The sequence below is a fragment of the Choristoneura fumiferana genome, chromosome 23 (genome assembly GCF_025370935.1).
Source record: "Choristoneura fumiferana chromosome 23, NRCan_CFum_1, whole genome shotgun sequence".
NCBI classification, from domain to species: domain Eukaryota; kingdom Metazoa; phylum Arthropoda; class Insecta; order Lepidoptera; family Tortricidae; genus Choristoneura; species Choristoneura fumiferana.
Window position 1 is genome coordinate 10,130,876 of NC_133494.1, and position 18,274 is coordinate 10,149,149.

At 38.0% G+C, this 18,274-nt stretch overlaps 2 protein-coding genes across 3 annotated transcripts; both read left to right on the top strand.

Annotated features, from left to right (window-relative positions):
* Positions 1 to 1,626: 1,626 nt before the first annotated feature.
* On the top strand, positions 1,627 to 13,767 carry LOC141440861 (dynein regulatory complex protein 1). 2 transcript variants are annotated; one of them, XM_074105436.1, is made up of 16 exons: positions 1,627 to 1,826; positions 2,313 to 2,500; positions 4,189 to 4,424; positions 5,793 to 5,999; positions 6,311 to 6,478; positions 6,830 to 7,208; positions 7,394 to 7,491; positions 7,568 to 7,693; positions 7,819 to 7,938; positions 8,031 to 8,085; positions 8,159 to 8,243; positions 9,471 to 9,547; positions 9,852 to 9,986; positions 10,085 to 10,187; positions 10,267 to 10,430; positions 11,255 to 13,767. In XM_074105436.1, the coding sequence occupies exons 1-16, from the start codon at positions 1,696 to 1,698 to the stop codon at positions 11,443 to 11,445; spliced, it is 2,463 nt and encodes an 820-aa protein (XP_073961537.1). In that variant the 5' UTR covers positions 1,627 to 1,695; the 3' UTR covers positions 11,446 to 13,767. The 2 variants fall into 2 exon arrangements, with proteins under 2 accessions (XP_073961537.1, XP_073961538.1); XM_074105437.1 differs by lacking the exons at positions 1,627 to 1,826; positions 2,313 to 2,500 and adding an exon at positions 4,016 to 4,064.
* Positions 13,768 to 14,882: 1,115 nt separating this feature from the next.
* LOC141441304 (androgen-induced gene 1 protein-like) lies at positions 14,883 to 18,263 on the top strand. The gene is made up of 2 exons (XM_074105992.1): positions 14,883 to 15,357; positions 15,435 to 18,263. Exons 1-2 carry the CDS (start codon positions 15,208 to 15,210, stop codon positions 15,990 to 15,992), a joined length of 708 nt encoding a protein of 235 aa, XP_073962093.1. The 5' UTR covers positions 14,883 to 15,207; the 3' UTR covers positions 15,993 to 18,263.
* Positions 18,264 to 18,274: the final 11 nt, after the last annotated feature.

Here is an 18,274-nt window from a genome sequence, read left to right on the forward strand (position 1 = left end):
ATGAAATATTAATAATATCCTCTCACAAATTATACCAATGAGGGCTATCGCGTATGAATTCGCCACTAGAGGCGCTAGTGTAGCGTGAGGTCTCCGAAACGTCAAATCTCATAGTTTTTGGGTGAGCTACGCGGGTTTATTTATAATTAGAATAATTTTGTGAATTTTTTTTCAATATCTGAAATTAATTATGGCAAATATGCGTTCCGGGGCAATAAATGTCTGTGTTTTGAGACAGTTTTGTCTTTCGGAAACCTTTGTCCTCCCTTTTTTCCGAACAAAACGGGGACATGCACACACGACGGCAACATGTGGCATGCTCAATATTTTTATGGTACGGTTTTAAGGTGTATTAAATATGATTTATAATCTAAACTTTGTTTTCACGCCCGTAATAACAGACTTTGAAAGCCATACTTAAGAACCTCACGCAACAGTGCGCCATCTAGTGAGACAAAAAACGATAGCCCTCATTGGTTCAGCCCTAAACTATTTAAGTAAGCGTCCTCGCTTCGCTGGTCGGCGTATATATAGAATAGGTAGAAGCATCGAATTAAGGAACTGATCTATTTATTAGGTAACAGATCTCTTATTTTGGTGATCGAATTTTGATGATCAAACTATAATTTAGGATACAGGTTTACATTAATCTGATGACTTAAATATGAGACAGTTAAATTAATATGATGACTAATAGGTATATTTTTTAGGGATAGATATAATAATTAGGGTATCGCAGTTTAGTGACAAATCTAACTTTAAGTGACAGAAAATATAGTTCTAACTATCTTTGAAAGGACCAAACTAGGTTAGGGTGGTAAAGGAATTTCTTGTTCGACTATACCTACTATTAAAATGTAACCTAGCTAGCACTCATCGTTCCAAACATCGATAAAAACGATTTGTGCAGTCAACTCCAAAGCTGTACGTAGTACGTACGCACGACTTTATCGACTTTAAAAATTTGTCGTGCATACATATTTTTTCATTACACTTGCTCGTAAACAGTGTCGTAACATGCAGGCTACCTTGCTTGCAACCCCCCAAATAAAACCCTCGACCTAAATCATGAAATGCTTGTCATGAAACCCGAGGTCGGTAAATGAGTCATTGCCCGTACTAATGTTGTCACGAAGGCTAAGGTCGGTAAATGAGTTTGTTACTGCATGGCGTGCTGCTGCTCCGTGCGCGCGTTGCTGCAGGAGCGCGCGCACGTCGGGCACATGCCGCAGAGGGTGAGGGCGGCACGGAGGTGGCACTGCCAAGATGCGCAATCAGTGGTATCGGCAATTTTTGAAAAAATATTAGTTTTTCTTTTACAAATATACAATTTTACTCGCAAATGTGATGAAAAACATTGTATGTCGCACGGGCGGCACCACAGAGTACTTTATAATATAGCGGAATACTAGAATTACGAGTACGAACATCGACTCATTAAAGCCCAGTATTCGACTTCGGGCTTCTAATAGACTCTCGTTCGTCCTTATTTACCGCCCTTAACACACAATGTACTATTGTAACTGGCCGTTTATTATCTTTGTCATTGACTGTACAAACTCCTACGTTACTGATATACAGTGACATCAATCAAGTTCCCATGGAAACGAACTTGACGGTTGTTATAGTTATAAACCAGTCGTGACGTGACGGCGCTTTTACCTGTACTGTAAGTGTGATCCAAGCTTTGTAAACATGTTTGGGCAAGATGATGACGAGGAAGATGTCTTGGCACCGAAGGAGCCTCAGGTCACGTCACAAGACCCCGATGAACGAAAGGCCGCTAGAGCGCTACGCATCAAACGGCGGCAGGAAGCTATTAAACGGTAAGCATTAGAATGTGTAAAATTTTGGTACGATAAAGTGGTTCCCTTATACCCTTACCCTTATCTCTTAGCCCTAACCTTATCCCTTAGTTTTAGTACGTGCTGTGCGAAGATCAATGTGGATATCCATCTATTCTCGCAAGGGTCCCCTAACTATTACCAAATCTGACTACACACACGTGAGAGTCGTAGAGCAGCCGACATTGAGTTTTGGATATCTTGTGTAGTAGAGTAGCACCTGCCGCCACCTGCTCTGGACTGGATGGGAAGACGTCCCCTTACTTTAATTAGTAGGGATCTGCAATTATTATCCTGTAGAAGCTTATAAAAACAATGTTAAATTCAGCAAGAGGGCCACAGAGTGGTCGGCAGCCCCTAATTGTGGATGGAACGTCGCCTTTACCTGCACAGGCGCCTATCGTATCCCATATAGGCACGTGTTAGGTATACGTATCGAGTCTAATCACTGTGCCTGCTGCCGGATAGGGCGGAGGCGCCACCGGAAGAGGGGACCACGGAAGAAGAGCCCGGTCTCATCGAGCAAGCGACTGCCTCCGCGGCCGAGGAGTTGCAGCGACTCGCGCTAGATGGCGCTGCCAAAGTCACCAATGTTAAGGTCACCACCGACGAGCGAGAGGTCATACGTCGTGCTTTGTTTACGGATAAGCAGACACGTAAGTGCACTCAGCGACGACGATTAGGTTTGATTTTGTATTACGATTGACGATTATGTTTGAGTTAGGTATGTTTTGAAAAGTATTAAAATGACACATAAAAATGCAGTTCAAAAACGCTCTATTGTAAAGGGCGTGCTACGCGTGGTCCGATATTGCATTTGAGTACCTCGGCAGCTCCTTTATACTTGAACCTGACGGCACAGAATACGTAATAGTACAGTCCAGAGGAGAGGACACAAATGCTAGTCGATTGCCACGCCGCGCTGCGCACGGACGGCGCTGCCTACCTATAATCTACGTTTCCCGCGCAAACAACTCTCGCACGCATTGCGTGCGTCCTGTGTACCTACCGAATTAAAAAAAAAACAAAATGGACATATTTATAGCGCGGCGCGGTGCACCAATGTACCAATCAAAACCGGCCAAGAGCGTGTCGGACACGCCCAAAATAGGGTTCCGTAGCCATTACGAAAAAATTAAGTAATATTTTTCTAAGGATACGGTATTTGACAACTCCTGAATTTGCCATATATTAATATTATTATGAAAATATAGATATACAGACAATGTTTAGCGAAGAGAAAACTTAAATCGGTTGAAAATTGGATTTACTTATAGTGATTTTTTGAAAAATCTATATACCTGTTTCTCAAACGCTTTTCTCTATACAGCAAGTATGGCGGTACTGGCGTGTGACGTCACATGCCAGTATGTCTTTCTCTGTCTAATCTTGAATTTCAAACCCTCATAACTTTGTTATTTGTAAAGGTAGCCTAAAAATTGTTTCTCTATTCGATAACAAGCATTGTGTAGTTTTAATTTATAAAACATATACAAAATAGTCAAATACCGTATTTCGTATTTTATACGGAATCTTCCAAGTTTAGGTATATTTATACCTTAGGCTGCTATTTACTCTTAAACTACTAATAATTCTCAAGCAAACTTAGCCGTTATAGTTTTCCTTGTAAGTTTGATAAGCTTACTACCATCCTGAATTTTTTCAAATTTTTCCTCCCACCGTTTTAGATTTTAGAGGGGGATTTTAATGAAAATTTGCACTTTAAAGTTGAATATTTCGCAAACACATTACTGAATCGAAAAATCGTTTTAGCAAATCCCTAATGGTTTTACAAGACCTATCCAACAATACCCCACACTATAGAGTTGAATGAGAAAACAAAATCACCTGCACTTTACGTCTATGCGAAGCTAGGTACACCAAAAAAAATTTCTTTTTGATTTTTTTATTGTACCATTTTGTCGGCATAGTTTACATATATATCCGTGCAAAATTACAGCTTTCTAGCATTGATAGTCCCTGAGCAAAGCCGCGGACGGACAAACAGACATGGTGAAACTAGAAGGGTTCCGTTCCGTACCTAACATACATACATAAATACACATTCAATCAGTTGTTTGTTTTGTGGAATCACCTTGCCCCCGAATACCTTAAATACCAAACGAGCGAAGGAGCGAGAAAAAGTTAGCGTTTACATAACGGAGGCAACCCTAGCGCACATTTCAATGACGTTGCGTCACCCGCACCCTGATAGGAGAGGTAGGCATCGATAGCGGTGGGATCGCCCTCCGTCCATACAATACAAGTGGTGTATCTGTTTCGTAGTTACTTGTATATAATCTGTGACAATAGTACCTAACGCAACGTGGATTATCTTTTCAAGGTTCTATGCAGAAAATCGAAGAAGAAGCATTAGATGCCCAGACGCAGTATGAGGCCATCTCTGGAAATTGGGATGTCATGATGTCTATAAAAGACCCTCTAGATATTGACGCAGCCATGAAAGAGCAGAAGCGAAAGTGCGATGCATTGTTAGAACAGAAATCAAAACTCATTAGTGAGTTAAAGCAAGATCTCAAGCTCATGGATATTGCCTATTACGACGATTTGGATAAACAAGTATTATACTTTTTATATCTATTAATACAAGTATTAATATCTAGTGTAGAGGATCCCAAAGTGGTCAAACAAAGTGGACCCCGATGGATCCACGGGCGACCAGATAGGGGTCCACGTTGGTGTGAAAAAAAATGGGTTTTAGGAGTTTTGGGAATATACTAGAAATGTAGCAGTCTACCAAAAACAGTAAAACTTTGAAAGTGGTCTACGAGAAAAAAAGTTTGGGAACCTCTGATCTAGTGCATATAGATCCGTTTCGGTTATTTCTGACGTCTGATGCTGATGCGGTAGCACGCACACTAGCGTTTATCGCGGACATAAAGAGTCTTTTGATACGTTGGTAACAAAAACCTTCCGTATCTATACGTTATGCCTGTCCAATTTATTAAAAGTGTAAACAAGCCGATTTCATCAAATAAAAAATAAAAAATTGTTACTGCTTTTAGAATGAGGGCTATCGCGAATAAATTCGCCGCTAGAGGCGCTAGTGTAGCGTGAGGTCTCCGAAATGTCAAATCTCATAGTTTTTGGATTAACTACGCGGGTTTATTTATAATTAGTTTTTTTTTGTGAATATTTTGAAATTAATTATGACAATTATGCGTTACGGGGCAATGAATGTCTGTGTTTTTAGACAATTTTGTCTTTCGGAAACATTTGTCCTCCCTTTTTATCCGAACACAACGGGACTAAGCAACACTGTGGTTGCTGGATATTTTTATGGTACGGTTTTAAGGTGTTTTAAATATGATTTTAATCTAAACTTTGTTTTAACGCCCGTAATAACAGACTCTGAAAGCCACACTTAAAAACCTCACGCAACAGTGCACCATCTAGTGAGACAAAAAACGATAGCCGTCATTGAATAAACAGAATTTGGAATTAAATCAAGTATTGTAAGATGGCCTAGTGGTTAGAGAACCTGACTACGAAGCTTGAGGTCCCGGGTTCGATTCCCGTGTCGGGGCAGATATTTGTATGAAAAATACGAATGTTTGTTCTCGGGTCTTGGGTGTTTACTATGTATTTAAGTATGTATCTATCTATATAATTATATTTATCCGTTGCTTAGTACCCATAACACAAGCTTTGCTAAGCTTACTTTGGGACTAGGTCAATTGGTGTGAATTGTCCCGTGATATTTATTTATTTATTTATTTAAATTATAAAATAGACAACAATACGTTGATCTATTCAATTAATAAATAATCGATTTACTGAACAGATTAATTTTTTTGCAATAGGTTCTAGGTTTTCACATCACTAAATGTCTATGGTCGGGTTAATGGCGTCTTTGTTTACGCTTGTCATAAATTGGATTGGAATACAATATACCAAATAGATTATTCTAAAATCGTGATGTTTCAGGACAAGGATATAAAAGAGCTATCAGACAGAATTGAAAAGCAGGTCACCATACTGCAAAGAGCTTATCAGAAACAGCTCACACTCATAGAGCAGGCGATTGAAATAGAACGCGAAGCAATGGTCGACCACAACAATAAGCGGTGGGAGGCGCTTTACAAGCAACGAGACAAGGAAGAAGTGGCCCATATGGAATACAAATTCGAGCAGGTTCATATTTATGTTGCTTTACTCGTACATTTTAGCACGTACCTTCATCGCATCGCATTTACTGTGGTATGTCTTTAAGGCTAATTCACACTCACCCAATTATTGTATTTTTGTTAAGTCAGTTAACAGTCACTGACATAGTGACATTTGCACCCTACAAGTTTCCTGATAGTATGATCTATAGATACTGTATACAGAAAAATCACATTTTGGTCCTTCAAACCGGATATGAATCAGTGTATCAATGTACACTCGTTATTTCTCATCCTTATTAAACGCTTGTAGTATCTAATTCCTGATACGTATTCTAGTTGGAAGCTCATAAACAAGAAATGGAAGCTATAATGTGGGATCATCACGAAAAATTTCGCGAGGCCAAAATCGAACTCGAGTCCCTGATACAAGAACTGCAAAAGGAGCTGGAGAAATTGAAATCTACGTGTATTATTAACACTGAAAAGATCGGCTATAATTACCAAGTAAGTTAGTGTTTCAGGCTTTCCATGCACGATTATTTCCCAAAATTTATATATTAGAAATATTCTTGTAATTATTTTTAAGGTTCCATACCTCAAAACTCAAAAGGAATCCTTATAGGAATACTTTGTTTTACATCTTTCGGTCTGTCCGTCCAACAGCCAGTTTTCTCCAAAACTATTGGATCGATCGATTAAAATTTGGTACCAACACATTTAAATCGGTGACTCAAAGACGGAGGTTAAGTTACTTTTGGGCGGTAGGCATACATTGTGTGACACACACTGGGCCTACTGGTCCTAAAGAACTCTACGCGAGTTCGAAACGCATTTGGACCGGATTTATTTTTGTAGGTTTTGAAAAAACGCGAAGAAGAAAACGTTTTCGTAAGGTCACAACAGAAACGAAAACTCAACAAAATGTCCGACGTCGCTAATTCTTTGCGCGCAAAGATTCGTAAAGCTGCTGAAGATGGTGCTATCGAAGAGATTAAAGCGGATAGTGAAATTATAAAGCTGATGCAGGCTATGGATGACTTGGAAAAGAAATCTGGCCATTTCTCGCACGTCAATAATTATAAGTTCAGTCAAGTTTGGCGCATGTCTGCTGCTCGGTGTCTGGAGCTAAGCAAGGATTTGAGACGCGCTGAAGTTGCACTGCATGCTCATATTTTGGCTGAGCCTCCACCGCCGCCCCCACCTCCACCGCCGAAAAGCCCCCTCTCAAAGTATGGTAAGGTTCACCAAAACTACTTATGCCTTAATAGGTAACTCCGTGTTTGGCACTGTCTGGACCAGTCGTCCATAATGCTTTTTTCCCGACTACACGCTGTCCTTGACCCATGAGCGATTAAACGTAAAGAAACTAGGTAACTCGCCGATTTAATACGACAGTTAATTACGGTTAATTAATTTCAGAGCACGAGGAAGCGAATAAATGCCAAGTCGTTGCAGTTGCTAGCAAGGACTCTATTGATTCTCGAAATATGGTTGCAAAAACAGCGAAAGACAAATTGGTACATTACTTAATATTTTCATTAATTTCAATAACTCACCGCATTAAAATATGACTAAAACCTGCTTTGTCTTTAGGTCCGCCACATTCTTCAATTGGTTGCAGACAATACCGGATTTTTAGTGGAAGACCGCCTACTGAAGCTTATTGAAAAATTTCAGTTAACGTCAAGAAACTTATGTACCTTAGATGCTATTTTTATGGTGCCTATCTTCCTTACCATTCCTACTAATTATGAAATGTGGCAGTATCGTTTTCAAGTAAATGTGCTTCTTACCAGGCTACCTAACTTTGCCTAATGCTATCCATTTGCTTCTGTCTGTTTCAGGCGCTTGAGATTCAAGCCGAAGAAGACGTCGAGCTTCTCTGCAAAATCTTTTTGAATTATGCTTTTTGCCCAATATGTGTCGGAATGGATATAGCATCGGAATCGCCGGAACAATCTACTGTAGGTATTAATTTCTTAAAAAATATCTTGAAATTCTTTACTAAGACGTTATTCTTATTATGCAGGGAGCATACGTAACATTTATATTTTAGGTACAGTCTCAAGATGAAGTGTCGCGCCATGCGAGTATTGCCACTAAATCTCGTGGTAAGATTTTCAGTTTTTTTTTTCAGTTGAAGGTAATAAAATATACTAAAATAAAAACTTTTGTGTCTATCAGGCGATAGAACATCAATACGGGCTCGATCAAGTGTAGCAAGAAGCATGTCAGCGAGCACGACACGATCAGCGCACGTCGGTTTTAGGTAACGAAATAAGATTTAATGTGAACTATTTAACTTCAATCCACTATAAGTCTTTTTACAATAAATCTCCCTGTGACTTCCTTGATGGTTGACTGAGATAAGGTTGTAGGTACTGCGGGTTGAGCTTACCTACTGAGGTTTACGGGTCTATATTAATTCGCATAAATTAATTGTCCTAATTGAAATTGGTATAACGTTATTTCACATAACTATTAATCCGCATAACATTAATGCGCATAACATTAATTCGCATAACTGAATACGCATAATGTAAATACGCACAATGTGGATTGGCATAACGATAAGATGACTTAATTTAATTAGCATAACATTACTTTGCATAAGTATTAACAGTATAAACATAAAATGATTATTGTAGTGAACTACTATGTGAAAATATCTATTATTGGGCTATTATAAAAAATACCTAACATCGAAGGCTAAGGCGGGAGCGAAGCGTATCGTAGCTAACCTAACCTAACTGGGTCGGTTTTGCCCTGTCCAAGCTAATTCACTCGCTTGATAAAATTATGCGAATTCATTTTATAACAGTTAAAGTTATAGTTAATAATGTTATGCATATTTCAATTATGCGTATTCATTATTATGCTAAATAAGTGTTATGATTCTTTATAACTATGCAAGTTCGCTGTTATGCACAGTTATGTTATGCGAATTCATATTAGGACAGTTAATGTTCAAAAGTCAAAGTCAAAGTCAAAATATCTTTATTCAATTTAGGCTATAACAAGCACTTATGAATGTCAAAAAAATCTACCACCGGTTCGGAAAAACCTCTGTTGAGAAGAATGCGGCTAGAAACTCAACGAGGTATATATTTTTTTTAACAGATTTACTTTATCAAATGATATCTCTACCTACATCACAAGTATTTAACACAAGTTTATTTTTAACACAGTAAGTAGGTTGGCTATTTGAAGGGATCGCTAATGCGGAACGGAATTATTTCCAAAGAACCCTGTCCATGTCCATGATATAATCATTAACTTTATAATATCCCTTAGATATTAATGTCTTCTTGACAATAGATCTGAATTTTGTATCCGTTTCATTTGTAATGTTTTTTGGAATTTTGTTATAAGGTACGTGCGTCCAAACTTTTAATATAACAGATAAAATATAGTTTTATTTTATTTTTCATGGTTGTGTTCGATGCTGGTTTATAGCAAAAGTTCGATCAGTTAAATGAAAAATGATGTCTTACAGAGGTGAAATGTCGACCGCAGACCAACTTTTGATGGCTGAAGCTGATGAAATAATGCAAAAGTGCGGCGATGTTAACGGTAAACATTTGTTAATGGTATTAGATAAAATAAAGTATCACTAGACAAGTTGTTAAAACATACTAGATATTGGTAAATCGTGATCTGAAGATTTAAGAGTCAGATCCTCAAGCGGATCCGAATCCCTTATCGGTTCCTTCCAAATCTTTTCGACTCCGAGAACGGAGTCGTTCGGTTTCGGATCGGAACGGATTCGCTTAGCTTTCGCTACAGAACAGACAAAAGTCGGAGTCAGTAAGCGAAGTCGGTTGCGATATTATAGGTATATATTATACTTATTAACTGTGCATATTGTGGTGTTTAGTGGGCATGGTGGGTACGACGACATCGGAGTCCGGCGGCTCGGCCACGACGCGGCGCGCCGGAGGTCGCGGCGTGACAGTCACTTCACTGCCTTCAGTAGCTACTCCTAAGGCCACTAACCCATTTCTTTGTCCAAGTTTGTATGCCTTTAATCTTATTTTGAATTTTTCGTATTATCAGCGACTCTGCGTGCCTTTTCTTGCGGTGTGTAGTGTAAATCTGTTTTGTTTACAGTGGGACACCTGTTGGAAATTGAACCTATGCAAGTTCTTACCGCCCTCGGAGAATTCATATCGGTCTTCGTGCCTCCAGAAAAAAGAAGACTTTATGACATACTGTAAATAACAACTCGCATGCCATAACTTGTTTATTCGTTTTCTTCAGGTTCAATACTAAATAGAGGTTGTTCCTTACAGGGACAGTGTGAAACCTCCGGATTTCACAACGCCGTCTCGTAAGCTGACGGCGGAGGAAATAGAGCAGTACTGGTCGCAATGGAAAAATATTTTCCCGGCTGAAAAGGATCGTTTTTGGGACGGGATGCTCGCAGGGTTGAATAATTATTTACCTATTTTGCAAGGTGATTTTATAAAATTGATTATTTTTTAAAACCCACACTGGAGTATTTTTATTAGGTAGCATAGCGTGTGGGTATCAGTTCTCTTTTAGGTATTTCAATAAGCAAAAATTATAGTATCTAATTCTAAAAAAACATTTCGGCAAAAACAGTCATCAGCATGGCTACTACGAAACTCGAAAATCGAGGTTGGTATCGCTGACGCTTATATTATGTAATACGATTGTGACAGGGACGGTACGATACGAAACTTGATTTTCGAATTTCGTAGTAGCCCTGCAAACTCTGGCGTTGTTGCTTGTCGCTACGGGAAATTAAGGTGATTCCCCGATTTCGTCACAGTATAAGTAATGGAAAATTTCGTGCTCATTCTAATCTGTCCGAATTGTAGGTGCGACCCAAATATTTTACTATGGAATTTTGCCGCCCCCTAAAAGTGCCGTAAGAGGCGGGCCGCCCTTCTCGCCCCACTACGCTACGCCCGAGTACTGCCTTTTCGCAACGTAACGTTTGGCAACCAGTTTCATTCCGCAACTTTTTATTTCGCAAACTCTAAAACTGTAAATATTTCAGGATTTATTTCAGTGCCATCGTGTAGAACCCTTTAGGTTAGGTTAGTTTTATAGAAATCCTGAAATATTTACAGTTTCAGAAATATTAAACAGTTGGGAAATGAAAAGTTGCGAAATGAAACAGGTTGCCAAACGTTATTCGCCGAAACATTAGTAAACCCGCTACGCCACGCCACTGAGGCAGGTGTGTCCCTCTAATTGACAACATCTTCAATCAACTTCGAGAGGTTATTTTTTTTTTGGTTGTGCTTCTAGAACGTGAAAAACTTCACGAAGAAGTAACTGCGCTTCGACATCGCAACGCGGCCCTGCGGCGCTTGGTCAGAGGAGCGTTGCCAGAACTGCCGCCAGCTCAACCCAAGTACGCAAGACCTTATCCACCCGCGTTCACGGGAACGGTGGAAGACAATGAACGAGAAGGATATGCTAGATTACCACCCATCTAATAATTTCGATTGAATCTGTCGGGTTAGGCTCGAAAAGCTTACGTTCCCGAAACATACACCTTTCTCTGTGCACTTCTTCAGAAGGATCACTTTCTCGGAACGTACACTGTCTCTAAAAGTGCACTTCCCAATTGGTAGGTACACTTTCTCAAAAAGTGCATTTTCTCAGTAGGTGCACTTTCTCAAAAGGGATATTTTCTTAGAGCGCTTTCTCAGGAGATAGATACATTTTCTCAGAAGGTGCACTTTCTCTAATTTGGACAATCTTTACTGTCAATAAAACTAAATTGAGTAAAACCGAGCAAGAACATGTCGAGCCATGCTCAGTGTCGGGTCCCGTAGTTGCCCAACATCACAATAGGTTGAAAAGTTAGAAAAGGGGAGGGGGACGCATGTTTGAACTTTCCGAGCGATTAAGTATTAATACGAAACTGTTGAATTTATTTAGTACTTTTTTAAAATGTGCCACAATTGGGAAGTGTACATTTAGCGTAAAGTGCACTTTTAGAAAGTGTACATTTCGGGAAAGTGAGCTTTTCGAGCCTGACCCAATCTGTCTATAGTCGAATAAGGTGATAACCCAACAGGCCCATAGACACATTCTATCTTTTTCAATAACCTATCAGTGAGGAGGAAGTAGCTAAATTAAGTTTGTAATTTGCAATGTAATTTTCTAACTAATCGAATTGACTTTAAAATTCGGTATGAAACAAGAGAAGGCCTTAAGCAATGGCAATGGTATCGGACGCCGATACCGGTATCGGGGCAAGTAAAATGTATTAAATATGTAGGTACCTTTTAAACTTTCGTGATTTTCACTCATAGTCAAAATAACTTTACTAATGTGCTGTACTGTACTATAAGGGTGAAGACCAAAAAGTTGCACACCGTGAAAGCTGCGTTAGCAGGTAGTTATAATTTCCATTAATTAACTTTTTCCATTGTGACACGAAAATTAATCATACATTTGTAACTTTTTGGTCTTCACCCATAATGTGGTCGAAACGTTGAGGTAAATATTACTCGTGTGTTTTGGCGTGATAAGTCCCGTTTGTGGTATTTTGACTATGTAGGTAGTCTTTCAGGTTATCCGATTCGATATCGGATCATATTTCATACATTTTACTTGCCCCGATATCGTATCGGCGTCCGATACCGATACCGGATCGGATAATTTGAAAATGGTCTATAGGTGTAAATTTTGCATATCTTGTTAACATCTGTACGCCCGCTTTGAAATCACATACTTGTCATAAAGGATCTCGCCAAAGTCTACGGCCAAAAATGTCGCAACGGTTAGGGTCGCCGCTTTACTATCTATTGGGGTATGTACAGGCTGATTGGAAAGACGAGAGCAGCAGGGCTACTCCGAAATTCGAAAATCGAAGTTCGTATCGTACCGTCCCTCTTACTCTCGTATTTAATAGTATAAGCGTCAGAGGGATGGAGCGACACGAACTTCGATTTTCGAATTTCTGGGTAGGCCCTAAGGACCAACCCTATACACTCGGTAATTGATAATAATGAATCGTTCACAATAATATTTTTGTAAAACACCACACTTTCAATTACAGTGACCATGCACTTTGCAAATAATTTAATTTGCAACATTTTAAAAAAATAACGTTAATCTCTTCTAATACTGGTACGATATAGTAGCTTTAACTAAGTGAATGCGGTAGGGCTGATCCTGCTCACGTCTCCTGCATCATCCTAAGTACCACTCAACAATCATAACCCTCTAAAAACTAGCGTCATCAAAAAGCTTATAGGTGCGGCCACATGCAAATCGCTCGACGCTCGGTTCCAGTGATAAATTTGGTCACGTGACCATATTTTGAATTTCCCGCGACTCAAAAAAACGAGTTGAGTTTCCGTGTCGAAAAGCAGCGTCAAGATGACTGCTTGTATGAATTATCTTGGTCTTGGAATAGTCTTGGAAGCTAATTTCTAAACCTTTAGTGGCAGTCGTGACAATGTCAGTGGTACAAATAAAAGAAATTGAAGTCAATGAAAACAAAAAATAACAGTGTTTTCTTCGAAATTGTAGGTTTTTTTCCAGCGATAAAGCTCAACATTTTCAGCTTTGTCGCTATATGTCACATGACCAGATTTGACGCTGGAAACGAGCGTCGAGCGACTGCATGTGGCCGCACCTTATAATAGTTAAAATTTTTGTTACTCTTATTTAATTTTGTTAATCAATCATAATTATTTTTACATTTGTCAGTATTTTTTGTATTTGCTTCTCATAAACAAAAAAACTTACTAAGTCTGTTTTGTATATGTACATACGATGTCTATTAAAAATCTTAATCACTAGTGTGTGTATTTATTCAAGATATTATATATTTTAAAACAAGATTATTGGGTCCCGATTGCAGCTTTTAAGCAGAAAAGTGAAAGATAATCTGCGTATCATACTTCCTAGCGGTGACTTGGTGTCGTATGGAATTCACTTACATCAATAAAATGTACGAAAAATGAACTAAATTGTACGCTAATTAAAAAGAATTGTACTACACGTAGTTAAGAGGTTTTAAATGAATGGTTACGAGAAAACAATGATCAATCTGTCACATACTTCCTGGCGGCCGCTATCTATTTCCCTATGAAACAGTCGACTTTTAAAATTTCTTGTGAATCAGAAAAAATGTACGAAATTGTGCGCTACTTAATAAAAATTGTAATAGTTACGAGAAAACGGTGATCAATCTGTCACCGCCAGGAAGTAGGTATAGCAGTAAGGCGCTATTCATTGTGTCAATGCTTTAATCATGGACACCCTAAAGAAAGAGACACAAGACATACATCATCAAACCAATGTTAAAGGTGGCGTGGGACGCTATCTGTACAGATACCCTGGCGGCGTCCTACCTACCAGCAACTACCAAATGTGCGGGGGCGGCGGCAGACGCCCGGGAAAGGTCACAAAATATAGCTGTCTCGGCGCCCAATATCATTTCTTTGCTTTAGGCGTCGAGATTAGGTCCTTGGGGTAAGGATGCGCTGGAGCTACACAGGGAGCTCAGCAATAGGTTAAGGGAGGCAACTGGCAACCCTCGCGCCGGCAGCTTTCTCGCGCAAAGAATCTCAATCGCAGTTCAACGCGGGAATGCTGCCTGCGTGATGGACACCATGCCAAGAGGCCCACCTCTCTTTTTTAATTAAAGTTTTAGTTGTAGTTATTTTAATTTAATAGTAGTTTTAGTCCTATGGATATTTTGTATTTTCTTAATATCTTAATTTTTAGTCGCCTGGATCCTCCATAAATACGAATTTAACGAGGTGTAAAAGAAATTTAATATGAAACGCCTTTGTACAATTATTATTGCTGCATAGCTGATGATAGTTCGTCTGGGGAAGATTTCGATGAGACGGCTAAAAGACATCGCAGCTATGGCTATAGGTTAATAAATAAAAATGAATCGTAAAATGTGTTGCTAAGCGCAAAACTTGGGAACGGCTGGACCGATTTCGCTAAATCTTTCTTTGTCGTGTTCGTTATTGTCAGGAGAAGGTTTTTATGGAAGAAAATATAGAAAAAATCAACGGGGGCGAAGCCGCGGGCAACAGCTAGTAGGTTAATAAAAAAAGTAATGTGACATTGACATGTGTCAGTGTCAGTAACAGTATTTCGGTCGGTCGGTCTTGAATTTTTTGTGAAAGTTGGTTCGATAAATCCGCTTTAAGTTCATATTTGTTAAGAAAATAACAAAGAATTCTATTACTCCTGTGCTAAAATAATATATACCTTTTAAAATGCTTCTACAAATGTTATTTCATCTGGTTGGAGCTTTACAATTCGCCTATGGGTGCTATTACGATCACACATACGTAAGAGTTCCGAGCTCTTCAGGTTCAGCTGTTGTATTTGGAGGGAAATTAAAATTTCTGACATTCATTGATGCTGTAAGTTGCATTTCCTTATTTCTTGTTTTACCGACTATACACCAGACGATAATTATGTGAGTTTTTAATTGTTTCAGATGATTCAAACAGTATACTTTACTGTGGCACTAATAAACGATGTTTGTGGTTCCAATGAGCCGACACCGTCACAGAAGCCTTTGATTCGACGTATAAAGGACTCTTTGTTCAGTATGTTAGCATTCCCAGTTGCTATGTTTGTTGGAACAACATTTTGGGGCATTTATGCTATTGATCGGGAGTTAATCCTGCCAAGAAGTTTGGATGCTGTTTTTCCGGTGTGGCTTAATCATGTAATGCACACTAATATCGTAGTGTTTATGATAATTGAGCTTTTAATGTCATTCAGAATGTACCCAGCCAGGAAGTTTGGATTGACAGTACTTTCCACTTTTATGTTGGGTTATGCTGTTTGGATCCATGTTATTTATTTCAACACTGGCGTTTGGGTGTACCCAATTCTGGCTGTCCTCAACTGGCCCATGAGAATTGCATTTTACTTATTTGGCTTAGCATATGTTTCCTCATTATATGTGGTTGGGGAAAGACTAAATAAAACTGTATGGGCTCAAGAAGTGCAGGACACAGTTAAATCTGGAAAGAAAAAGGCACAATAATGTCATGCCCTTCTAAAATCTAGATATTTTTCTTAATTTATTATATGTAATTGCTTATAATGAATTTGAACAATGATTGACAAGTACAGTTGAATGCAAAAATATATATACAGCCATAGTATCAAAACATTGACCTTATGTTTAGTGGCATAAAGGTGTAGGTATCAATATTTTTGATGTCTTGGTAGTGTACATATATTTATGCTTTTGACCATACAAGCAAATATAATGGTATATAATATAACTTAATTACTTAACAATCGGCCATAAATTCTGGTTGACTGAAAATGCTGGTTGTGATCAGTGACATCATAGCAATATAATAATTATGTCTACTAACAAACTACATTTTCTAGTAAATGTTTCAATGACTAGGAATAATAAACTTTGGCCTGTTTAGAATACCTGATACTATTTAATAATAGTTATAAATATTGCTAAATGCACTTGTGGGTGTGTTGCAGTGTAAATATTTTAAAGTAAAAACTTGAAAATTATAGCCTTTATAAGTAATGAAATAGGAAACACTGTGTAAAAATAATTATCTCTGTAAATCCTAGCCAAAGATACAGATATTCACAAACTGTGCAACCCTGAAATCAAAAAAATACTATTTTAGTTGTATAAAGGTCAGAGGGATTTATTAGTATTAGTAAAAGGGACTGGTTTACATATTATTATTCTACCGATTTATTTACTTAAATAAATAAAAGAAGCTGTAAATTTTGTACCTAAGTCTTATGTCAATACAGGGCATGGGGTACTTTACATTCCAAGCTTTTTTTAATATAAGAGGGGGGAAAACGAGCAACCTGATGGGAAGCAACCACCGCCGCCCATGGACACCATGGTTTTTATTTCTATTTCCAAACTGATAAAAATGGTAGCACAGCATTGTATATTTATAAAGTTATTTTTTATGTTAAAGGGGTCATTTTATACATTATTAATAATAAGTATGAATTTGTTGCTATAATTTTAAATAATGATAGATACAATTCTTTTCTGATACAGTTTTGGTTTAGATATTAAATAAGTAATAGGAAAATTTGATTAGGTTATGTTTGAACAAAATGTTATTGTTTTTTTTTGAGGAGAAATACCTGTTTTTCACTGTATATTTTTACCTGATATCTTTTCCTTTAATTCCATTGCATTTATACAAATACGTAGGAGCCTACTAGGAGGTATTAAACAATTGAACTGTATCATTATGATATTCTGAAATCTTTGCAAGTTATGCGAATATCAATTAATTAATTATACTATACTGAAACATAAAAACGGTATATTAGGTACAATAAAATGAAATAAAAATAAAAATAATAAATTAAAATTAATTAAAATGTCACTATAATACTGATAAGTGTACAATTACAAAGTGAACAATTTGAATCATGACCCAGGGTAGACCTTTGTGCTACTAATGTCATGTTAGACAAGTCATACTTTTGTCTAGTGAAATTGCCACGCCGGCTCTTGATTTAATTTGTTCGACCATACCTACTGTCCCCGACACACGTAACTAACTAACCTTGATATGTGACATGAAGATCACGCACGAACGGTCTATTTAGTTAGGGCGGTTTTACAGTGACGCTTTTAGCAGCGTTGTTGGTAAGCGTCGCGGGCCACGAGCTTAGCGTCTCTTGGATCGTTACATAAGTACTTAAATGTACGGCCGGCTTGATCGTTTACATAGTTTTTCTCAAAAATGACCATAAAAGTATACATTATTCCTTACATATATCAGAAGGCTAAGTGCATAGTTTATGGTCAGCGAGAAATTTAAAAGTTAAAAAGATTGCAGGTGCGCTAGCTCGGCAGTAATTTATAATTTATTAGGTATTCGCTGACCATAAACTATGCGCTTGGCCTTCTGATATGCAAGGAATAATGTAGACTTTTACGGACATTTTTGAGAAAAACTATGTAAATGATCAAGCAGACCATACATTAAAATACTCATGTAACGATCCAATAATAAATTATTGTCGAGTCTTGAACTTCTTAAAAAGTGGAAACGGCCATGAAAATGTTGGCACAAGTATACAGCCAACTAAAATGGCTGCTATCAGTTATTTTGTTGGAACTCCAGACTATTGAGAAATGATCTAGACACAAGATAACTTAGCCCAAGAGTGTCGGCGACTGTAGCAATGCTTTAAAAAGTACCTAGTAATGAAGTGTTCATAATTGCTTATCAATGATTCGATTAAGTCCGCCACTTGCTTTTAGTTTTGTTGAATAAAGCAATACGGTTTTGATAAACTGAATTTTTA